At 33.8% G+C, this 26,103-nt stretch overlaps 1 protein-coding gene across 2 annotated transcripts in view; it reads left to right on the top strand.

Annotated features, from left to right (window-relative positions):
* Positions 1-26,103, top strand: part of Mdga2 (MAM domain containing glycosylphosphatidylinositol anchor 2) — an 839,948-nt gene that overhangs the window by 714,411 nt on the left and 99,434 nt on the right. For both annotated transcript variants that reach the window (XM_063247142.1, XM_063247137.1), the window contains exons 13-15: positions 801-956; positions 1,373-1,531; positions 13,082-13,212. In XM_063247142.1, coding sequence (XP_063103212.1) covers positions 801-956; positions 1,373-1,531; positions 13,082-13,212 — 446 coding nt within the window. The remainder of the gene's footprint in view (positions 1-800; positions 957-1,372; positions 1,532-13,081; positions 13,213-26,103) is intronic.

Here is a 26,103-nt window from a genome sequence, read left to right as displayed (position 1 = left end):
AACGTCCCTTTCTGCATTTGTCTTGGGTCTGAACTCAGCTTTATGGTAGGCATCTAAGAAATTCCAGGTCTCCTCAGATCTTCAAAAAGTCTTTGTTACTTCATGTCCAGTGAATTTCACTCTTCTGGCAAACCCACATTTAAATGAAGTGTGAAGGTTTCAAAGTAATTCGTTATGACTTTCCTCTAAGCACATTTCCATTTGTACAAATGAGTAAACATAAAGTCATCTTTAGAAACAAAAACAAAAAATTTAATTCAAGATGCATGTCTTTGGATTGGGGATATAGCTCAGTGGCACAGTGCCTGCCTGGCAAGCACAAGGTCCTGAGTACAATTTCTGGTACCAAACAACAACAACAACAACAACAACAATAAAGAAAAGAATGAAAGAAGATTTATAAGATATATGTCTTTAAAATGCCATCAACCAAATGAATAAAGCTCATTTTCTGATTCTTCCTATACTTACAAAAAGAAAATTAGGAAAATTCTCCAGCTATAATCACACATATTTTCTATGTTTTAATTTAAATTATTTGGATATTTCTGAAGCAAATGATTTGGGTCTTCACTTTGGTATAGAACTGAATGATTGCTTTCTGTATAAAATTATCTTTTTTGCTAAATTACAGTAATTTTCTGTTCAGTTATAATCTTGGCCACCATTAGGACTCTGGTGGCATTATCATGATCTGGCATTATTAGTGCTGTGTAATTTTGAATTTTCTCTAATGAAATATTGCCAAGGCTGCATGAATTTAATTAATATTGACTCTCTCAATTGAAAACTGTTAACAGGAGAATTTCATTGTGGGTTTGAAGATGGCAACATTTGTTTGTTCACCCAAGATGATACAGATAATTTTGACTGGACAAAACAAAGTACTGCAACAAGAAATACGAAATACACACCGAACACGGGACCTAATGCTGATCGTAGTGGCTCCAAAGAAGGTATGAGGGTATGCACTGTTATGACCATCGCAGTCACAGACTTTCAAAAACGTTATTAACGTTAAGTGCAGGAAAACATCTAGCTCCCTATATGAATACTATGGAATAAAACATTTTTATGAACACTGTCACTGATTCATATACTTCTAAGATTATTAGGCAGCAATTTTCTCATTAAGTTCACTAATATATACAGATCAGAGCATTTTATTTTGATAGTTCCAATTTAAAATTCAAATTTCTCTCCAGTTTTGTATGTTGGATCTTTAATTAGATAGGTTGTATCATGTACAGATTTTATAAACGAATGTCAACCCTGATATCAATTTTTACTTTGTGTGGGAACTCAGAGTGCTTTGGAATTATATGTTGTCCAATGATGCAATAGCTTACACATCTTATTTCCGTGTTTTAAGGTTTCTATATGTACATTGAAACATCTCGACCCAGACTGGAAGGTGAAAAGGCTCGACTCCTCAGCCCTGTCTTCAGCATAGCTCCCAAAAATCCATACGGACCCACAAACACTGCATATTGCTTCAGCTTCTTTTATCACATGTATGGACAGCATATAGGTGAGATGGCAAGAGGGGCTGTTTCATTAAAGTAAATCATAAGCAAGAAACTTTAACATGCAGCATGAGAACAACTTTAGTCAAAGAATACTGTAATTGCTTTTTTAAATCATGCACCAGCAACTGGAAAATGAGTTTTTTCATTCATCTAATTTCTGCAAAATCAGATTATAACTTGAAAATCAAAGTATTATTACCATGCTCAGGAATCCTAATTCAGGAAGACCACCAGAGAGTTAAAGGCTGTATAAGGTCTTGTGGAATTGAGGCAGCATAATTTGGGCTGTTTCTTCCCAAAGAAATTTGAATCCACAGTGACTTAATGCACGTTAATGATGTTAAAAAGAAAGTTTGCCTTATTATTGCATTGACAAACACTTTTAGCACCATCTATATACTGTACTTGGAATACGGATGTGTTTATAAAATATGTTTAACACTTAGGATTTAAGAATTTCACAGGTTGTGGAAAAACGCAAAAGTGAAGACATGGTCTTTACTCTTAGAGAACTCGGACATATGTAATAAGTAAACACACAACTTTGCTACATCACTTTCCAAGTAAGAACGAGACCAGGCCTAGCAAAACTGTATAAGGGAAAGACGGCGCAGACCTCTAATTCTTGCTGTGCCGTTCTGAACACCATAGAATTAGAACATGAAATATTTTTAAAGTTAATCACTTGGTAGTACATGTTAGCTTGATATATAAGTGCTAAAAATATGGGACTTAAAGTGATATGAACCTACTTGTAGTCTTTATCTAAGCTAGTAACAATATTGATATGGATTGTCTTAGAAATAATACTTCCATTTTTAATTACGAGATTTCACTCTAGGTCATTTAGGAAATACCGTGTATTATACAGCATATGTACTCTATAACTTTTATAACATAGGACAAAATTCTGAATAGTGAAGCATATCTAGATCCCATTGAACTTGAACAAGGAATTGTGGATCTAAGTCTAGGTGGAGAACAGGACAAATATTCAATGTTTCAAGGCAAAGGAAACCATTTCTCTTGAATAAGCGGAGGGCTGTGTTTTCAGTAAATCTTTAGCTCACAATCTTAGAATGCTCAGCCTGAACCAGGGCATGATTGGATTACTTTTCTAAATTCTTACAATAAGTATTTGTACTCATGAAAATAGTCATTCTATTTCTGAGATGAGTAAGCTTGACATTCGGTGAATTTTGACTGTAATGTCCATAATAGAACTGATTATTCCTGGAGCCATAATAGCAACCTGTGCCGCTGGACTCAGATGCTTCTTGTGCCATCACTCTGCAGAAAATGCCCTGGAGCATCAGGGTGGCTTAGCTAAGTATGTGGCCCCTTATTAGTAGTCACACTGCATTTGCATAGCTTTTGTGAAGACTAACAGCATTGGTTTAGGAAAATACATAGGTAGAAGTAAGTAATTTTTTGGGAAATAGTATAAAATGAAAAAGCACTTAGAAAACTCTAGAAGTAGTTATGGTGTCAGGAGGGCATAAAATATGAGAGGAACCAACTTTCGCCATCATTGTCAATGCATCTCATTTATTGTCAGATAACCGTTCTGTTACCAAAGGTAAAATTAGCACAATTTTAATTCTTTATAGTTGATCATTATGTTTTATTCATCATTTATTTTAAACTTATTATATGGAACATACAGTTTTCCAGTTTACCTTGGAATGGGTATGGTTTAATTATGGAACAAGTTTTAATTTAACGATCCCAAGACCAATATTCAATTAATTTTAAGGTACAAAATATGTCTATTTATAAGACAGATCTTTTAGGGTTTCCTTCAAAAGATATTTGTGAGTCCCAGTAATTTTAATATACTTTAACACTGAAACTGTTGTTCTTTATTCTAAACACGTATCCACTTGATTTTCGGGGAAGTTTTCTTCTGGTTATTTTGGGGTGGATTTCAGTGGAGCACTTCTTCAGTTCTTAGTAAACTTTTGTTCACAGTTTTGAGCCCCTGTATGCTATGTTCCATCTGTACCAGATCCTCAAGGGATGTGGGTCGAGTGCCAGGTCTGTCACTTGGGTCTTTCTCAGCAGAGCATGAGCACGCTCTGACCCACATCTAGGCTACTAGACCTGTTCCAGACATGGAGAGATCAATTAAGAATAGGTAAGACACAGTACACATCATTGCACTGCACTGCACTTTATTTCACAAATTTGACGTCATTTTTGCAGACTGAAATTTTCTGACAATCTTGCCTCTAGCGAGTTTATCAGTGCTGTTTTCTAACAACACATTCATTTTGGGCCCCTCTGTCATATTTTAGTAATGTCTATTCCGTTTCGGACTTTTTCACATTTGTTGTATCTTTTATGGCGGTCTTTTACAGTGGGCTCTGATGTCAATGCGATTTGTTCGGGGCACAAGACATCGTGTCTAAATGTGATTGCCAACATAATAAATGTGATACCGCGCTGCTCTCCCACTGGGAGGTGCCCCCCATCTCTTTCCTGTTGTTTCCCTGAGTGACCATATTAGTGAGGCCAAATGATGACTGAACCGTGAGTGACCTCTTCAGTGTTCAAGAAAAGTGTCATGCGTCTCTCATTTTCAATAAACATTGAGGAAAGCTCAAACGTGGGAAGAAGGCAGATCCAAATGTAAGCATGCTGCACTCACACCCAGGTTGTGAGTATAAAGGAAAAGATCTTGAAAGGTGTTAAAAGAACACACAAATGACAAGAAAATTGAACAGTCTTATTGCTGTTATAGAAAAGGCTTCAGGGAACTGGACTGATCACGCCAGCCGCAATTTTCCCAGAAGCCAAAGTCTAATTCAGAGCAATGCCCTGCTATGCAGACTAAAAAAGATAAGGAATCTACAGAAGAAACTCAGAATTAGAAGAGACTGCATTATAGGATTTAAGGAAGTAAAAAGCAGGCTCTATAACATAACTGTGTGAAAACAGCAAGTACAGTTGGGGAAACTGTATCAAGTCATCCAGGAGCTTTGAGATGGCTGGTGAAACTGCTACAGGAAATAACAGTTTCCAAGTACAACAAACAGACCAAGCACCAGCACTCAGGAGGCTGACGCAGGAAGATGACTGCAAATTTCAGGCACTCCTGGGCTACAAAGCAAGTTCAAGGCCAGCCTGCTTCAAAGCTGCAAAGAACAGAACAACACCCTGTTAAGTGTTAGGGACTAATTGAGGTGGGGACTTATGAATTCTATAAATTGTGCTCTACCTGGGTTCAATAAATGGAAATGCAAGATGTAGATTGGTGGTAGTGGAGCTATGGCAGGTGTGCTGCACAGGCTGTATATATCAGTGACAGCCCTAAAAGGACTGCCATCACTGTACTAGAGGATGGTGTAAATATGTTACATGTTTTATTGAATAGTGTATATGTGTGTGTCTGCTAACACAACATCCATTATAAATCCTATGGATAAAGAAGTAATTTTGCCTTCCAAGTATTATTATTTTGGAAATGTATTTTTTAAGACTGTGGTTGTGGTAGACAGTGACTCCCCAGTGGATCTGTGCAAAATAAATCAGCTTTCTGGAAAGTATTTATCACGCTATGTGCTTTAAGTGCATTTGATTCATGGGAAGAGATCAAACTATTAACCTCAAAACAAGCCTGAAAGACACTGACTCCGGCCTTTATGGATGACCTGAAGGGGTTCAAGACTTTAGTGGAGGCAGTAACAGCTCCTTTTGTGAGAATGACAAGAGAGCTAGCATTAGAGATGGCATCTGAGGATGTGACCTAACAGCTATCATCTCACTACAAAACTTTCACTGCTGAAACGTTGCTTATTATAGATGCACAAAGAAATTTCTGGAGATGAAATCCATTCCTGGTGAAGAGATTCTGAACACTGATGAAAAGATCAAAAAAGACTTAAGACATTATGAAATCATAGTTGACCAAACAATGGTAACTTTTGAAAAGATTAACTGAAACTTTCAAGGAAGTTTCCTGTGGATAAAATAATACCAAACAGTTTCCCTTGCTATTGAGAAATCTTTTGTTAAGAAGAGTCAATCAGTGTGACAAATGTCATTGGTGTGTTATTTGAAGAAACCGCCAAGTCACTCAACCTTTTAGTGATCACCTTGATTTGTCAGCAGCCATAGTGTGAAGCCAAACTTCAATCTGCTTATTACCACCTGCTGAAGACTCAGAAGGTTGTTTGCAATTTTAGCAATAATATATTTTAATTAAGGCATGAACATTCTTTTGAAGCATAATTTTATTGCATACTTAAGAGACTACGGTACAGTGTAAACATAATTTTACATATACTGGAAAAGCAAAAATAAAATTCTGGGGAACTTCTGTACTGAAATATTTGCTCTATTTCATAATATTATAAAATGGAACCTAAAATATCTCTGAACTATGCCTGTACTTTGTTCACAAGATGCTGGCTATCATCATTACAGTACATGCTTGCCTGTAATTATTATGATACATGCTTCTTTGTGTGTATTATTCTAAGATCCTCATTATTCTCTAAACCTGGTGGTATTAATAGTCTGGTTTTATAAAGTGCATTCTCCTTTGCATTCATTCTTTCAGAAATCTAGATCAAAAATGACTTTTCCTTGATTTCTAATAACCTAACTTCATTTATTACCTCTTGGGCAACTGTAAATAACTCTTGAGGTTTTTACTGTGACCATGAGACATGTATTTGAGAAGAACCATCATTGTCTAATAATACAAAAATAGGCAATAAGTTACTTAGGTGAGATTCTTCTTTGAAACTAAGCCAAATGTGCAATATTATTTTTCTGTTATTACATAACCAATTTCTTTCCAAGCAATGTGGCTTGAAACAATAAGCATTTATCAGCTCACTGTTTCTGTGAGTCAGGACTGTGAGTGCAGCTCAGCTGAGTCCCAGCAGATCCTGAGCTCTCCTAGGGCTACCATCAAGCTGCCACTCAAGATCACCAGCCTAACTTGAAGATTCACCATGGAGAGGACCCACTTCCAAGCCCACTCACTTGCTTTTTCAGACCCCATTCTGTCATAGGAACTGGACTGCAGACACTGATGTTTTTGCTGGCAGCAGATTGTTGGCCTCCCTCCTGTCCTTTCTGTGTGACTCTCTCTGGAGAGCTGTCTCAGGACAAAGCAAACAATCCATGAAACTCAGAGAGCGAGTGAAAGCCAGAGAACTGGTACAAGTTTATTTTTAAATTGACATTCCACAATTTTGTTTTATTCTTATTATCTTACCTCAGTTCATAATTACCTTCTACACTCGAAAGGGAGGGAAATACGTAGAGCATTAATGCCAGGAGTTTGGGATTATTAGGAGAAAATTTACATGCTGCCTTACACACTGGTGCAGTTTTTTGTTAGTTAAATATCTCATAAAGAGAGTTAAATTTCTCACTGAAGAAAAAATTCCCAATGAAATTTATGGCATGTTAATATGTAAATATGACATCTGGCTTTTGATGATAATATATAGCCAGATTCCTGTACGTATGAATGGACATTTCAATTGTTGATGAATCATCTAAATTTCTAATCTTATTGCAAAGGAATTGAATCTCATAAGCGCTCACTACAAATTCCAACGTTGTATTAAAAACCTGTAAATATTTCTAAAACAGGATGTGAGACACAAACATCATGTGTCAGAAAAGTAAAAATAAAAACTGCAAATGGCATTATGAATATTTTCATTCAGCTTGATACGAATGTTTCAAAGAAGTTACGGTGTTACAAAAATAATAGCCCTTAGGTGAAAGGAAATGAAGAGAGAAGGGAATGAAGTCTGAAGTTTGATAATGGCATGTACTGTTAATAATTCTCAAGACTATAAAGGTGGAGAAGAGGTAATAAAAATAAATGTGGAGTTGAAAAAGGGCCAGTTTCACGAAGAAAAGAGTAAATAGGGTAAGTTTATTGGTACAAACTTAAAGGAAACATTATAAAAACATGGAGATTGAATGGAAATTAACTTTGAAATATCACTTCTAATAAGGCAAGAAGAAAGAGTTAAGTGGAGTGTGTCTTCTGGTACTTTCCTAGTTGTCAGGACAGTAAGGAAACATGAAAGTATCCTTTATCTCTGGAAAAGAAACATTGCAGTACACCTTTAAAGCAATGACAGCTTCGGGAGTACAAACTGCTCAGCACTACAGAGACGCCTGAGGAGGATGGGCTCTAGGACATCAATTCTCCGGCTCTGAAATGTGTTTTAGGATTTAATATTCGTTTGAGTCCTAATAGCTTTTTTTAAATTTATTTTATTTATTTTTATTTTTTTATTTTTTTTATTGGTACTGGGGATTGAACTCAGGACCACACACTTGCAAGGCAGGCGCTTATGCCACTGAGCTAAATTCCCAGCCCCCCCCCTCTTTTTTTTTTGATCCCTATAGCTTCCTGCACAGAGTAAGGAAATCACCTGCTCACGCATTTCTCCTTGCTGTCTTTTTAGTGTATAATTCCAGGGTAAGGATCATTGTAACACCAGTAACATGGCCTCAAGAATGTATTCTCCTCTGGCTTCTCCTGCGAATAACTCTGTAGTCCATTCAAGTCATACTTTAAGGTATTCAATCAAATACTCTTGAACCCGGGGCCTCTTCAGAGCCAGTGTTTTTTTGTTCTACTGAATTGCATGTTTGCTAGAAACAGAAACAGTGTTTCTTCCCTTGGCTTGGTGCCCTGTGTACGTTGAACCCTTCACCCTTATTAGTTTAAAGTGAATATAGCTTTAAAATCATGTGATAACATATACATTTCTCCCTGTAAACATCCAGGTAATTCATAATTCCCAAGGTATGCGAAAGGCTATATTCTGAAATTGTTGCTGTCCTCTCTGCTGTTCTTGTTCTCCTAACTCCTGATGCAAAGATGTATTTGTCAAGCTGAACCTGGGAGATCATAATCTCCCTGAGCTTAGCAGCCATAATTTATTTACATTGGACTGTCAAGACCAGCAAAAGAGTAACAGATTTTTTTTAAAGTTACACTCCATATTTTTGCTTCTGTATGTTCTATTAGGTAATAGAGCAAGAGATTTCAAAGTATAAAATTTAGATTGGCCATGGAAGTAATTCCACAAAGACCTAGTAGTTTGTAAAACATAAGGAAAAAGCTTTCATGTTAAATTGAATTTATGTTTATTTGTTCTAGAAATGGAACAAAAAACTACAAAAAGTGTAACATATTTCTTAACAAATAAGCCAAAGAGAAATGTGTGGTGTAAAAGGACCCTTGAGTATGTAATAGGCAGTATTTTGTTCTTAGTACTTTCATAAAACTGTTTAAGTTTTATGTTTATCCTTAAGATAAAATGTTACTGTTTATCCTTAAGATAAAATGCTCATATATTGATAAACCATTGTGCATAAAATATTGTGTTTTGAGTTGAAGTGTCATGGTCAAGATATGTGATCATTTGATGATCTAACTTAATATGAAAATAGAATATAGTTAACTTATTAAACTTAATTGATAAGACATCTAGTTATTATTTAGCAAGAATCAGATTAATCAAGGACGAAGTGGAAGACAAAGATTAGAGATGATGAGAATTAGAAGGAGCCAAAGTATGAGAGTGCGGAATGCAGTCCTATTAAGCTAACAGGAGCAACGTGTTAAAAGGCCTATGTGAGACATCTGTCATACAGCAGCAAAATAGAAAGTCCAGTGAAAGCGCTATTTTAGGAAAACTTGTTGGATGCTAATGCATAAATTCAGCTGCTTACCAGAAGGCATGGTAATGACTTGGAAAAATGCAGTGACATTTTAAAAGACATTATTGCAATTGTATGTTGAAAAAAAATAATATTAGTGAGTGCAGGCCGCCATTTCTATTCAAGCAGACAGCAATGATTTTATAATTTCCTACTTTGTATTTGTGTGTGAAACAAATGATGCTAACAATTGCCTATCAATTTATATAGATCTTGCGCAAAGCTAGGTAATTTTGGCACATCCTCATCTTTCATAAAATATGAAAGTCAAATTAATGAGTCTGTGTTAGTGATTATAATAAAAATATAATTTATATGCAACTGATCCCCAGACTGTGGAATAAACCAAGCCATAAATTATTTCATGTGAATTTGACAATTTCATGTTGTTGAAAATATGTGTGCATGTGAGGATATTTAAGTTATTTATCTATGGTGTATGCAATTCATATTATAGTAAAATAATTGAAAGCAAATTGTGATAAACACTTAATGATAGATGAATGTGACAATAGTAATGATGTAAATCTAAGTTATATTTATATGCTAATTTATATGCAATAATGTTAAAAATAAGAAACACATTATTGCAGAGTGCTATTAATAACCTGCAAATGAGACTGTTACTCATTATACGAAAGAACACTTAGGTTATTTAGATTTTTGACAGTGATATTTAAGCAGAAGGGAAGAGCAACACCCTCTGTGGCTCCAGTATTAGACAGCTGAGGAGAAGAGAGACAAAGATGAGGATTCGGCACCCAGAAAAGAAAGTGATAGTGTTTATAAGCTCCTTCTAGCTTGTCTTAGTGCTGAATAGCTTTAGAAAAACTTAGGGATGATTAAGTTCATATATTTTGGTATCTGGTGCCCACTAAAGCATAAATACAGTGTCTCTGAGGGTTTAAAGTTACTTTTAAAGGGTATTAATGCAATCCATCATATTCACTTTGGAATTTTCTACTGTAATATCCTGATAATGTGCTGAATCAGCTTTGCTGACTCTAACTTTTATTGTTTATCTTTATTTTGATTCAGAAATTCTAATTTTGTTGACCAAGATGACCAAACTTAAATATGTTTTGACACTGAATTATGTTTTGTATACTTCAGAACAGGAAATGCCAAGAAAAATGTTTCAAAGTTATTTCCCTATTAGTAATGTCTTTATCATCACTTCAAAAATATGCCAGTGAATAAGTAGCATATATTCATTGGTTGGGAAAATAAAATGATTCCTATGTACATAGTAAAATATTTAAATTATATCTGGAAGCTTTACTTCAATCAGTTATAGTCTCTTTCCAATAAAACAAGGAATATTTGCCTTTTAAATACAGCTACAATTGAATACAGCTTATTTCTTTTATTCTAAAACCCAATTTTAGCTCTGAGATAATTCAGACCTGGCTTCTTTAGACTTGGGACAAGTATTTTCCATGTGGTATGTATTCAAGAAACGTGATCATAAGCACAGTATATGTGCTAACAGAGGAAAAAAAATCCATCAAATATATACTGATACAATGTCAACTGTTTATAATATAATATGTCAAATATATTAATCTGTTTCATTAAAGCATGTTTTATTTCTGTAAGCAAAGTTTGAAAGATATGTATATTATTTTTGGTAATGAATTATAACTATACCATTTAGGAAACTTAAAATTATTATGATAGTGTTAGTGGTTAACTAAAATATGCACTTATTGCTTTGATGATTGTGTCAATTTTCTATTAGTCAAAACACTAGATCACAAGAAATACGGAGCTGCTATATAGTATAGTACAAAAGAAACCATTCTAAATTGTTTGACTTAAACATTGCAAGATTAGTTTCAATTACTTAGAAAGACCTAAGTGGATGGAGAAGAAGAGGAAATGGGGCAGGGGGTGAGAGAGAGAGAGAGAGAGAGAGAGAGAGAGAGAGAGAGAGAGAGAGAGAGAGAGAGACAGAGAGACAGAGACAGAGAGAGAGAGAGAGAGAGAGATCAATGGAGATACCAGAAAATCTAATTAGCCTCACGTGGCACATGGTAGACTCTGCATATAATGTTGGAAAATACTCTCTAACTTCCAGTGAAAGAAAAATTTGTATGGTACAATTTTATAATGTCAGTATGTTACGTAAGTATACAAACTTCAAAAAATATGAAAGATAAGATGACACAACAATGAATATAGTAATAGAAACATATGAATACAAGATTAAAAGTAAGAGCTCAGTTAGATCAGAAAATAATATGGCATAGTAGATAAAGGTAGGATAAATGTGTTATTATAAATGAAAGCACAGAACCACACCATGGAGGAAATGACTGAGACTACGTCATGTGTTGATGAGGAAGAAGAAGGTGAATATGCAATTCAAAAAGGTTAAACCACAGCAACAGCAACAACAAAATAAACACTTTATGGGTAAATATAGATGCACTTTTTCAATATAATATGAGCTACTCCAGTCAACCTTGTAATGAAATGGTCTATTACCAAGTAAATATATTACTTGTAATGCAATTACTTCAATATTATATAATCACTAACTATACCACAATAATTTTGTTATCATTAAACATTTCATTATTTAACCATTCTATGTTTTTCTGTCTAAATTGAGGAGAGATAAGAAAGATAAATACTTTATAGGATTGTTCTAGGATTAATTTATTATCTGGAATAAGCGACCTGCATGTATATTATTAGTTTATCTGGAAGAACAATTAGAACATAAAAATCTTCCAAGAGGTACAACACATGATTCATATTCAAACAAGTCTTTTGGAATAAAAATGAGACTTGGATGAAAACTGCAGATATTCCTCGTTTAAAAACCTTCTGACCATTGCTCAGGCTTACAATCGAGGTGCACTTATTGATGTAGGGCTACTCAGACTTACACCTCATGATTATTAGGTACAGGTCTGTACATCTTGTTATGAGCCTCAGTGTCTTTTTTGTACAGTGCACCTTGTTTCTAGAGTGCTGTAATTTTTGTTGATTGTACTATACAGTGCTGTACTTTAATGTTTCATTATATTTGTATATATACATGCAGGAGTTTTTGCAAATAAAAGCAAAGTTATCAAGTTAGAGTTTGTTCTGAATATTGTAATGTGTATGTAATATTCAGTTCCCCATTTAGCAACCAATTCAGATAACAAACCACTTGCAGGGCCGGAACTCAGTCAATGAGGAGTATCTATAATCTGAAAAAAAAAAAAGTGGTACTAAGTGATAATACTGGACAAAACAGGATCAAACTATGACCAAGTCAGTTAGTGCATGATTGCATGCTATAAGTTTCCTGTTGTTGCTGTAGCAAATAACTACATAATATGTGGCTTAAAACTGCAAAAATATATTCTCTTACAGCTCTAGGGGACAGAATTAAAAATAAGACCATGAAATCAAGACAGAATTGTTTCCTTCTGAGGGTGCTAGGGGAAAAATCTACCTCACAAGGCTGCTTGGACTCCTTGACTTGTGGACCTTGATTCAGTCCTCAAAAGCAGATTAGCACTTCCCTTACATGCACTTCTGTCCTATATAAAATCTTTTCTTCATCTTTTTTATAAGTGATTGAATTCAGAACTCAATCAGAGAAGAATCACTGCATCTCAAAGTCCTTCACTGCCCCCAGAAAGTCCTTTTTACAGCATAAGGTGACATTCAAAGCTTCTCAGAACTGGGACCTGGGTATCTTTAGGTCATATCATAAAAGTATGATAGGTAAAAAAAGATGAACACTGGACTATTCTGCAAGAGCTTACTTAACAGTGTTTTGTCAAGGAGAAACAGAAGGGGAGAGAAAGACACAAAATAAAATTTTACTGTATTTTTAGGTGTTTTAAATGTATATCTACGTTTGAAAGGACAAACAACAATAGAGAATCCACTGTGGTCTTCAAGTGGGAATAAAGGACAACGATGGAATGAGGCTCATGTGAATATTTATCCCATTACTTCATTTCAGGTAAGAAACAAAGTCACTACTGATCATAGATTGCTGCGTGTAAGCATGGCACCACAGGTGAATCTCAAGCAAGTAGCAAAGTTCAAATATTCAGAAATACTGTGATATGAACATCACAAAAATCACTTGCTTAACTTCCTGTATAGTTCTAAAGTCTTATAAAGAGAAATACCTATTTCATTCTTATTCAATACCTACCAAGAAATATTTTTACATAATATCACCTCAAAGTTCAATTAAGTTTTATGCAAAAACTATACCCCAGTTATATAAAATTTTAGCTCCTGAAAAATTATATGAATTTTTATAATAGTGGAACTGGGTAATCAATTCTCAATTTATCTGTTTAAATTTTATTTGATGGAATTAAATATACTGTACCTTTAATAAAATATATATCTTTGCGCTAATGCCATTTTGTTTACTTACTACTTTGATCAAAAAAAATCTCTAAATAAGCAATTTTATTTTATATAGAAAATTAAATCTCAATTTTTGTATGAGAGTTAATTGTAAACATATCATAGAATTTTTTATAAACACTGTCCCTCAGAGCTAAAGACAGTAGACTACAAGGCTATTTCAGTGGAGGTGATAATATAATTTTAGTGATTTCAATAATTAGATAAGCATGCTTACTTATATGTATGTATAAATATTCATGTATACCTAAACACTATTAATATCTCTAAAATATAGTGAACTATCTATATGATTTAAATATATATGCATGCATTATATAGCTGTATTCTCTATTTTGTAGTATTCAGTTTCATTTTATGACATTAGTATTATAGAACTGAATAATTCTTCTACTAGTGATTCATTGGAGGCCCATCATGGCATGAGTTATAAGTAGGTAGAAAATCAGTGACTTCTCCAACTATGCCACTTTTTAGTAGAAAGATTGCTCTTTCTTGTGATATAACCCATAAAATTTTAATTGCTCTGGAGATTGAGCTTCTAAATCTAACTAAGATAATAAAATGTAAACATGTCTTCACAGTAGTACACAAGGAAATAAGATTAAACGATTATCTACAAAAACATAATATAAGTCTTAAGACTCTAGGAAAACAGTCATTTTGTTTCAATGAAGGACAGTACCACGGGAGATTGAATCTGTGATGATATATTGTTAAATTAAGTTAAACTGAGAAGACACAACTGCACATTATTACAGATAAATGGATCCTTGATATTAAAATCTGTATATGTATGTAGGCATCAAAGAACATGTCTTTTTAAAATGCTGTTATTTTGTTAAAAATTTTGCATTCTTATGGAAGTCTCTCCAAAACAAAAATTTTAAAACAATTACACACCAGGAAATATTTAAGAAAGCAATATTGATGGTTCCTTTCAGATAATCCTTGATTGATGTTTGAGTCATTTAAGCAAATGTCTATTGAGAATATTTAGGTCAATCATTTGTCCCAACAGACAAAAGTTTAAAAATAGTCTTTGAGCTCCTATTGTATGCCACGCATGTTAAAAGACACCAAATTTAAAAATGATCGTTTACCAAGATTGGTAGAAAAATACATCAAAAAGCCTAAGCCCCATACTGTGGTTATTGTAGTAATAGAGATGTGGGTGTTTCTGTCAACACATCTAATGAATAAAAAGAACAGTGAGGAGAGGCCCAAAAAGATTATTGTAAATGGTGAAACTGAGGAAAGAAATTGCAAAGCTGAGAAAAGTTTGACATTAATATTCCTAGGAAGGACATCAAAGATTAGAAACCATAGAAGCGACCAGAAAAACAGAAAGGTGTTTATTTAGAGTTGCTACAAAAAAATAAACCAAAGACGGGTGAGAGAGGTAGTTAAGAGGCCAAGTAGTTTGGGCAGCATAGAGTCGTCAAAACGTTTTACTCAGGGAATGACATGGCACACATGTCACTGTTTGTTACAGGACACTGTGGTTCAAATTGGAGAATAAGGTGGGAAGATTCTGTTAAGACAGCTTTGTAAAATCCTTATAAAAGATGAAAGGATGACCAATTGTCAAGATAGTTACAAAAAGCACAACAACATTTTTTTTTGCATTAGAAATTTTGGAGGTGCACATGAATGTCTCAGAATTTTCGCACTAGAGGGTAGTGCTTATGTTACACACCTTAAATAACACAAGAGGTAATGAGCTGAGATTCAGCGATGAATATGGTCACCTTTATTTTAGACTTTATTATAAAATGTCTTGAAAATATTTGAAAGACATGCAAGAAGTTATTGTATATATTGCCTTGAAGTTTTGTGGACAAATACATTTGTGAGTCATCAGATTTGTATGTTACTTAAAACTGTAAAAAATGATTGATATTAGCAGGGTATGGGGGCACATGCCTAATATCCCAGCCTACTGGTGACTGCAACAGGAAGATTTCAAGCTCCAGACCATCCTGGGACAACTTACCAATGTAGGGACACTCCATCTCAAAATAGCAATAAAATAGAACTGGGAATATAGTGTTTAGAAGGCCCTGGGTTCAATTCGACATGCTCATGGTGTCTGGAGGCAGGAAAGAAATCATGTCACCCATCAGTGAAAATGTTCTCTTTGAAATGGGAAATCCTCTTCTTGACATTTGTGCTGTAGTGGACAAACATTTCCTTGATAAAATATTAAGGTAGAAGTTTGACTGACTCGGAGGGGAGGCAGCGCAAAGTAATACAGTGCAGGCCACAGCAACTTGACTCAACCAGAGGGGAGGGGCCAGCATATGCTGCCCCTGTCTGCAACTCACTAGCACAATGCAGTGGGAAGGGTCATCTAGCCAGCGCACTTCAGAAGAATTGTAACCAACAAAGAAAAAACTGGGGCCTCCTATAAGAAGCAAAAAAGATGGGAAGGGGAAGCAACAACAAAAAGTCCCCAGGTCCCAACCATGAGAACATTGACCCAGGACAGGTAAATACAATGGAGAATGAGAACAGCAAGTGTGCAATATCAGACACAACGCCAGTGGACATAAAGATATATATGGGACTTCATAGACAAGTTCAAAAGTGAAATATTTAGCCAAGTAAAACAAGATTAATAAAAGAGATTCTAAGCACCCTTCAAGAAGTCACAGACAGAAGAAGGAAGGACCTCAAACAAAGGAGAGAATCATTTGATAAAGAATATAAAAAAATATAGAAAACATAAAGCAGATTCAAAGAGATTACCAGGAAATTTAAAACTCTATGGAAAGATGGCAAATCAGGTTGAAAGAAACTAAGGATAGATTATCTAAACTGGAGGACAGTTTTGTAATGTGGGATTATGAAAGGGAAAACTTTTTAAAAATAACAAGGAAACAAGCAGTAACAATACAAAGGCTAGAAGATGACAAAATGATCTATAACTTGAGAATAAAGATTGTGAACGAAGAAGCAGGGGTACAAACAAAGGAACTACAAAGTTTATTCACAGAAATAATTAAGGAAAACTTCTCAAACATAGGAAAAGGAAATGATATTCGAACATATGAGGCACACAGAACTCCAGCAACCAACAACCAAAACAGTGCTACATCCAGGTATATAATAATCAAGATTCCAGAAATTCAATATAAGAACAGAATATTAAAAGCTGTTAGAGACAAGAAACAGATAACTTATAAAGGATGGCCCACTAGAGTAATGGCAGACATCTTGACACAAACCATCAAGTCATGAAGAGCCTGGCGTGAAATATTCCAAGCCCTGAAAGAAAATAACCTCCATCCCAGATTGATATACCCTGATAAACTGTCTCTAGAAATTAATGGAGAAACGAGATGCTTCCAAGACAAAGAGGAACTTAAGGAATCCGCAACCATAAATCCAAGAATACAGAGAATACTGCAGGGCATTCTAGAGAGAGAGAAAAGTACTAGGGTTCCAGGAACAGTGGCAGAGAGGCCTCAATGAATGGAGCAGAAAACAGAATGAAGAAGATAAGCAGACAACTGATGGCAAAAAAGAGCATAACAGAAATGAGGCAGAGAAGATTTTACTCAAAACTGATATGATTGATAGTATCAAGTCTGAGAGTATAGGTAACTACACTGAAGATGACAAGACTATATGATATACATTCTGGTTTGATAACTGCTTGTTTTTGAAGTTCTATACTATATACAAAGGTATGTTTTTATTAATACTGTTATGTACTGATATATTCCATTATACTATGTCTGATGATATAGGCAATTCTATTGGAGATAACAAGAGACAACACAGGAACCATGGTAGAACTCTTTGTACAATGGTCTTATATGTTTTTTTTTTCATGTGTTTATAGGAATATGTTTTTTGTCTTTCTTTTTTTCGTTTCTCTCTCTAACATAAAAAGGATAGAAATACATGTTAAGACTCATACATGTGGGGGCTGGGGATTTAGTTCAGCAGCATAAGCACCTGACTTGCAAGCAGGCAGTTGTGAGTTTGATCCCTGGTACTGATAAAAAAGAAAAAGACAAAAAAAAAAAAAAAGACTCATACATGTGTAGAATCTATAAACAGTTAATGAGAATTGATCTTATGACACATGATGAAATGTAGATACTCCGAAGAAAAAGAGACACTAAATACCCAGTGCTGATCCTGGAGTGTCATAATGTGAAACCCAGCAATAGTGTTATTCTTTGTTCCAGTGATATTAGCCTGCTGGGGTTTATTCAGTCTCAACATAATTGAAGATGTGGATAACCGCATTTATGTTTAAGTGTATAAAATTGATAACCATATTTCTAAGTTTTTGTTGGACAGTTGAACAGAACTGGTTGCAATCTCAATGTTGGAATCCCCACTTTATATACTCCACTTTAGTATCTTGCATAACTATTTGTAAGAAGACAATCTGTAATCATCAACTCGTGATTTCTTATTGTTTATTTTCTTTGAAATTATATATTATTTCTACCCATTTTCTGTTTCGTTTAGTCTTTCTTTAAATTAAATAAAATAAAAGACACTACAGTACCCAGTGCTGATCATAGAGTGTCATGATGTGAAATCCAGCAATACTATTATTCTTTGTTCAGAATGATTTTAACCTGCTTTAGTTTGTTTAATCTAAACATAAATGAAGATATGGAGAACTGCATGTATGTTTAAGTGTATAGGATTGACAACCAAGTTACTAAGTTTTTGTTGGACAGCTGAACAAAACTGTTTGCAGTCTCGCTGTTTAAATTCCCACTTTACATCTTCCATTTTTGTATCTTGAACAACTGTTTGTAAAACAACAATATGTAAACATCAACTAGTGATTTCTTACTATTTTTTTTCTCTGAATGCATGTGTTATTTATACCTATTTTCTGTTTTGTTTAGTCTTTCTTTAAATAAAATTTTAAAAAAAGAAGGCCCTGAGTTCAATCCCCAATAAATAAAGTGAATTAATTCCAGTAATACGTCAGTTAACCAAAGCTCCTGTTCATGAACAATTCACTTGGCACACAGAGGAGTTGGGAAACATTTTTCTTCTGTTTGAGAATCCTGCATCTGACCATCTTCCCCAGAATTAGGGCACTAACTTCATCAACTCGGGTACCACTGTACATAAAATTGGTTAACATTAGCAAAACTGAGTACACATATGAAAACTGACTAAAAGTTAGGACTATACAGAGCCCTAGGCCATCATTAGCATAACCTGTGAAACAGGAATCCAATCCTGAGTAATACTTTATATTTCCATTTTGTGTGTTACTAGGATTGAACCAAGCTCTCATGCTTGTAAGTGCTTGTAATCACTCTGCCACTGAGCTACTTTCCCAGTCCCTAAGTAGTACATTTGAGAGGTTAAAAAAAAAAAAAAAAAAGATGTAGATATCTATGAAATTTAAGGATAATGGAACTCAAATTGCAAAGCAGTTTGGGTCCAATGGACAAATGATCAGGACATAATTGGTAAAATTAGAGTGTTTAAGTGGAGTCAGCATAAGCTACATACCATCTCCTAAGGGTTGACATATGCTGTCAACCCTTGAGAAAGTTGGATAAAACTGTAAGGGAATAAGAAAAATCCCCATTTTAGCTAACCTTTTTTCACTGATCATAATTAACAGAATTATCCACCAGCAGATATTAAAGTATTAAATGATTTATTCAAGCAATGATTTTTTATTATGTTTTTACCTTAGAAAATTTAGAGATTATTGTTTTTTGCATTGGAATTCATTATCCAAGGTACAATGGGGAGAATATAGCACGAAATGCCCCCTCAATACTGAGAAGGTTTTCATAGAAAGAAAGGAAAACAGTGCCAGCTCCAAGTTTGACACTGCAGTGTAGTGTAAAAGAGTCCTGTTTGTATATGATTTATGACCTTAGCCCATTGCATTGTGTTTCCAGAATTATTGATTGAAAGGAGGAGGTTTAAGAAGGGATATATATTTTATTATCAGCAAGAGGTCGATGTAAATTCAGACCAAAAGGATTTTAGAGTTTACTACAAATAATGCTTTCTATAACCCCGGAGATTTACATATTAAAGTCATAAAAGCACATGTACAAGAATATCCAAGAAACTATTCAGGAATGCTCAAATGAATCAAACATTTTCCATATTGACCCAAACCTTGGAGAACGTATCTGTTGTCTTCCCTCTGCCCTTTGTATTCTAACCTGAAAATGAGACTCTGTGTATTATATACTCAAGGTAGTTACTATTTCTGGTGTTCTATATTTTTGTAGATGAAAAGTTCATATTTTTGTTTGGCATTAATTTTACTTTCATTAAATGACTATCTTTAACATTTACAGAAATTTGGTTTCATTGAAGATAAATACACTTCACTATTTGTATCATAAAAATTCTATTTTATCTTCATTTTTTGAAAAAAGTTTAACACGAGCTTTGTTTTTCAGATGCAATTAAATACAGTATTCAACTTTTAAATATAATATATAATATCATAATATAGATATTTTATTAAATATATTTAAATATAGTATCCCATTTGCTTCTTATTTGTGCCGTTTCCAAGTACAAATCTGTCAATATGCTTATTTTTTTCTTCTGTATGTTGTGCCATTTTTGTCTTTAGTTGCTTTGAAGATTTTTTGTTTATTTCTGGGTTACAGAAGTTACATTATGACATGTTTTCTAATTTTTATGTGCTCAAACTTCTTGAGTCTCTGTGTTTCTAGTTTTAATAAAATTTGAGTATTTTCTGACTAGCATTTCTTCAAATATTTTGTTTCTCCTTTTCTCCTTTGAAGATTTCAAATGCATGCATAAAAACCCTTGAAGATACATGGTTTACTGATGTTTTCCATTTAAAATTTTTCTATTTATCTTTATTTTAAGTCATTTACATTCCATCTTTGTATTCACTAATCATTTTTTTTGTTTTCTATCAAATCTGTTTTTAATTCAATTCACCATATTTTTTTATTTTAGCCACTGGACTTTTTGACTCTATAAATTCAATTGAATCCTTACACAAAATATTTTTTCATGTGAAAAAATCTAATCTTTAGTTAATGTTTGAAGCATGTGAAATACAGTTACAATTTCTGCTTAAATAATTATCTACTAATGCTAATACCTACATCAATTCTTGCTGGGTTTCCATGATTTTTTTTTCTTTATGTCTTACTATTTTTTTGGCAAACCTTATAATTTGATTGGTTGGCACATATGAATTTTTTGATAGGGACTGTATATTTTCGTGTTTCTGTAAATATCTGGAATTGTTCTTACAGGTGTTGGTAAGTTACACTTGGAAATGTCTGATCATATTTACATTTTGCTTTCAAGCTTTGTTAGGCAAGTCTCCACAGCCTTCTGTAGTTCTTTTCTGGTTTCCATTTTGAGCATTGCAGTCTGCTTGATTCTCAGCTCTGTTTCTTCTACCCAAATTTTATGTCTACCAGGGCTTATGTTGATTCTGTCCACTTCTATCATGGGCTAGCAACTTTGCAAAGGTCTTCCCTTATTTGATTTCCATCTCTTCGGGGATCATTGTTTTCATTATGTGATCTCATGTGACCATTTCACATATCCTTACAAGGTAGACTGTTTTGTGTGGAAGGATAAATTTGATTATGTTTTAATGGAAAATAATTTGTGAGAAGTTACAATATTGTTCAAATTCAGATTTCCAGCTTTAAGGATGTCTCTGATTGAAGTGGAATGCATGCATCCTACCTTTTAGAATTTTAAATCGGATATAAGTGAGTTTCAGCCTTTGTTTCACCAATGCTTACTTTTTTTGAGTTGCATGCCTATAAATGAATTTGATCTATATGCCTTCAAAAAATAGTCACTTGCAAAGTCTTTTGTTTGTGTCCAATTTGAATTAATAAAAGAAAAAATTATTGTGTAAGGCAAAGTTTTAGTATACTGAAATTTCTTTGGGGGATTTTTATAGAATTAGGTTTTGCATTGTCAGTGCTGGTGATATAGATACTTTTGCTATGTTTGGAAGTATTATGACAAATTTTTAAAAACCAAAGCTAAAATAGAGTTAGCTTTATAATGTTACTTACATTTTATGTCCTATATCCAGGAAAATAGCTAATCATCTTCTTTAAGGTTTTAGTTCTTCCATTATATATTTCAAATGTTTTCCAGCAATAAAGTATAAAAAAACATTTTGAAATATAAAACATCATTTAAAATTTCTTCGTTTGGGTAAAAAGGATTCTCAGAGATCTTTCATATTCTCACTTAGATATTTGAAAGTAAATTTTCAAGACAAGTCACGAATAGTTAACACTAAATTAGGACTGGAAACATTAATACCATGTTTATTGTATGACGTCTTTGTGGTCTAACAAACAGCAATGTTAATCTGGAATATGTCATTATTATTGTGAAACATGACATGATTATGTAGTCACATATCTGACATTCTAAGGCAGATTCTAGGGCAATATAGATATCATGGTGACTCCTCAACTATTCTTGAAAACATTTTTCAGTGGAAGCTCACAGTGAAGCTATTTCTTTTATTTTCTTTGCCAAAGTCAAAATCTCATGTTAGGATTTCAGATTTAAAGCTTTGACAACAATTTGGCATTTACCCAGAAGTTAAAATAGCAGTGTTGTAAAGTTAGACCCACAGTTAATATTTGAGATCAAATCCCCAAGGCAAAGAACCAAGGTTACCCAACTTATCTGATGTATTGTCTTTCAAAATCTCTTTTATAGTGGTTGAGAATAGTTCAGTTATTTGCTGAACCGATAATAAAATAAAGGTAACATTAGTAATGCTCGTAGTTCCTTATAAGTGTATTCTTATCTTGGTGTTTTTCAAAATTATACATAGACTCTGATTTTAAACTGCATTTTATGCTTTTGCATTTATCCCACCAGTAATGATCAGAAGCAATCTTTCTAGTCAGTAAGCAAAAATGTGAACATTTGCAGAAAGCACCATTAACGTCTAAATAGATCATCAGTGTGCACTGTATTCTTTGAGTTTCTCAACTACTTTTGCTTGTTAGCTCTGCACTAGAGTCTCTTCTCTTGCTGAGAAATTATATTGGAAGAAAAACTTTAACGGCGTCATCCATTCATGTCTTTGTATAGACAATGTATGGTTTAATGGCAAAGATTATAAGGAACTGCTAATTAATTGAAATAATTTGGTGCAGCATAATTTTAATGCACAATCTCATATAAATTTTTATTTGAATTTATCCACCAAGATAAATTCTTCATTTTCTTATTATGAAGTATTTCTTGCATATTAGGTTTATTGAATTACATGCACACAGTGTGAAAACATTTACATCTTAAGTTTGTCACTTCAGTTAATGAAAACTATTTTAAATAATATCAGCATGATCATGGGGGAAGAATAAGATTTGCATAATTTCATCTTTTAGGAAAAATAAACTTCAACATTTTTTCTAGGTATCAAGATGCTGTTAATTCCTTTCTCAAGTGAATTTAACCAAACACATTTCAAAAGTGCAGAAGAGGAAAGAAATAGTTTTAGCCATGTAACACATAACAGACAGAATTATGATCAAAATTCATAAAAATGGTATAATTTAATTTTTTAAGTAAGAGCTTTTCTTAAATTGAACACGATTCAGTTTTTTCACTGAATACAGACTACACTTTCCAAGGTGAAATATATCATGCCTTACTGAACTGTTACAGTTTTTTGTTATGCGAGGCAAGTTTGTCAACAAAACTTATTTTTATAAAGAGATGAAAGTCTGACTAAGGCATGTTCTCTAAATTTAATAACTTGAGTGTTTTATTTCTGAAATTAGCCTCATAATGCCAAGAATTATCCCTCTATCTCAGTTCTGAGGTCATTCATGAGTCTATTGGTTTTTTGTTTGTTTGCTTATTTGTTTTTGTGGTTTGTTTGTTTGTTTCTTTGTTGTAGTCAGGATCTCTCTGTGTAGCACAGGCTGTCCTCAAACTCATAGCCATCCTCCTGCCTCAGTCTCCCAGGGCTGCGATTATAGGCTTGTGCCATCACACTCAGCAAGTCCATTGTAAACTACACTTGACAGTGGACACCTTCCCATCAGACACTCAGCAGACCTACTGAAACCCACAGACAACACCCACCCCTCCAACACTCCCTCTTACTTAAGCCATAGAAGTCGCTGCTCTTTACAACTCCCAGCTTCAGGACTTATGTCTTTAACACAAGCCTAGATCCAACCGTGTGATTTTGACCCAACTGCACAGGGAAGTAGGAAAAAATAAAGAAGAGAAAGGACTTGCACAGAAAAAGCAGGCTTTACAGATTGTCACAGAAGCATTAGAGCACTTCGAGCAATGGCAGGACCATTTTAATTGAAACGTGGCTTGCAAAACAAAGCAGCTGTGGAAAGTTCAGGCATGATTTTGGTGATTTATAAATTTTAATTTTGATTTTTTTTCAAAATTTATCATTTCATATTGTCTCGTGCCTGCAGTTCACAAGAGCTTACTACTTAAAAGTTATTCTGTACTTTAAATACGAATTCAATTTTACAGTTATTCATTTTACATAGATAAAGTAAATCCTTGTTCTTTCAAGACTCTTTGTGTTTCTAAGCAGCTTTCCCAATGCAAGAATTTCGCCTTCAGCTTCACTTGTGTGAATTTCAGGTGAAAGTGCAGGTGATTTTAATTCATTCTTACAGACTCTTCAACTGGATCTCACAGTCCCAGCCTCACGCACAGCATCTGAGAATGTGACCTTCTTATCTTTCAATGGTTACATTACTAATCTTGTGTCACACGGAGCAAAATGTATTCCCTTTCCCTTCCCACTCCTTTTAAAATTTAAATTCTGGGTAATTGAAGAGGTTTACCCACTACTATACCAAAATTTCCTTCTCATTCCTCCTTTGCTCTAGTATTAAAAATTGGCAGGCAGAATTCTACATTCCATTTCATTTGATCAGTTAAAATATCTTCACACAGTAAAAAACGTACACTGAAGACAGTACCCAAGTTTATCCAGTAACAAAATAGTCTTGTGACAAAGCAGGGGAAACATGTACGGACCAGGCTGATTCTCATTATGAATCAGTGTTCCAAGCAGCTGTGGTAGACACTATTTCATGCACGATGTTGCCTTCAGAAGACAGGAGTCAGCATCCAATGACTGAAATAAAGGCGTAGTGGCAGAACAGCTGGTTTACTGTAATACTGATTCGTGTTGGATAAGAGGCCCATATCAAAAAGGGAAAATGTACCCAAAAGGCTGAAAAACTGTTTTTAAAAGTTATTTCCCAGTATCTTCCCAGATACCACCCTAGCTCCAATGCAAACAGTTATTTCTAGGTACCAAAACATTCCTTCATGGCCATTCTACCCAAGAGCTGAGAATTCTAAGCTGCTAACTTGTTTCTAAATGTTTGAACTCTAGCAGGTCATTTGCTTTTGACTTCATGAGTAAGATATTTGGAGCTTTTTTCAAAAAGGTGGTTTTGGATATCTTTGTAACATGTTTATCTCAACAGAGGTGTGTGTACTGGAAGACCTATACAAGTTAAATCTATTAGTAAAAACTTCTCAAAATGTTTTTTTCTATTAAATTGTAAAAATTTATGTCTTCTGCAGTGCATCTAAATTGCGGACAGAAATTCGTGGCAAAAGTTGAAAGCAAATAACTTTGTCTACCAGTTGGAGATTTTCATTGATAAAATTATGATTGCATATCAAAGAAAACTAGATGAATATTTCAAAATTAACCTAAGTGCTATGAAGATCACCTCAAATTTGCTGTTAAGGAGCAACAAAATCAAAACATTTGGTGCTGATAAAAATAAACATACAAATTTGTAGATAGAAATGTTAATATTCACATGTCAGCTTGATGTTAGAATGAGTTATTATTTTTTTCCCTTGGAGCACCAAACTAGATATTTTAATTAGTGATTTCTTGGAAAATATAACCCACTGCACTAATATATTGGTTTTGAATATTAAATGCATTATTTTTATAGGTTTTATTGGTGCATTTAGTTTTACAAAATATTGGATTTCCATGTGATATTTTTGTACATGTAAAAAATATATTATGATAATATACATTTTCCCTTCTAGGGGATTTTGAGAAAATTTTAAAACAATCTTCTTTAAATTTAAATATTAAAGAAATTTCCAATTATGCTTATTATTAGATCCAGAATTTAGTAATATAGGCAAACTGAGTCAGTTCACTTATTCTTTAAACACTCATGTGTACACCTCAGTGTACACCTCTGCTGTACACACTGGAAGGTCTAAGATTTTACCATAGGTATTCAAAATAAAGAAATAAATATCATCAAGCTTTCAAAGTAGAATATTAAAAGACAGATTTCATGAAAAACTCGTAAGGAATTACATAGGAAATATTAGGAAGCTCATCAATCTGTTTGCAATAGATCAAACTATTTCAGATATCATCAACTTTTGTTCTAGTTTTTAATAAACTTTATAGTGTAGTGTAGTAAAGAAACCA

The sequence above is a fragment of the Cavia porcellus genome, unplaced genomic scaffold (genome assembly GCF_034190915.1).
Source record: "Cavia porcellus strain 051 isolate PalLab524CR breed Dunkin Hartley unplaced genomic scaffold, mCavPor4.1 scaffold_1, whole genome shotgun sequence".
Lineage (NCBI taxonomy): Eukaryota > Metazoa > Chordata > Mammalia > Rodentia > Caviidae > Cavia > Cavia porcellus.
This window is presented reverse-complemented; position numbering and strand designations above follow the sequence as displayed.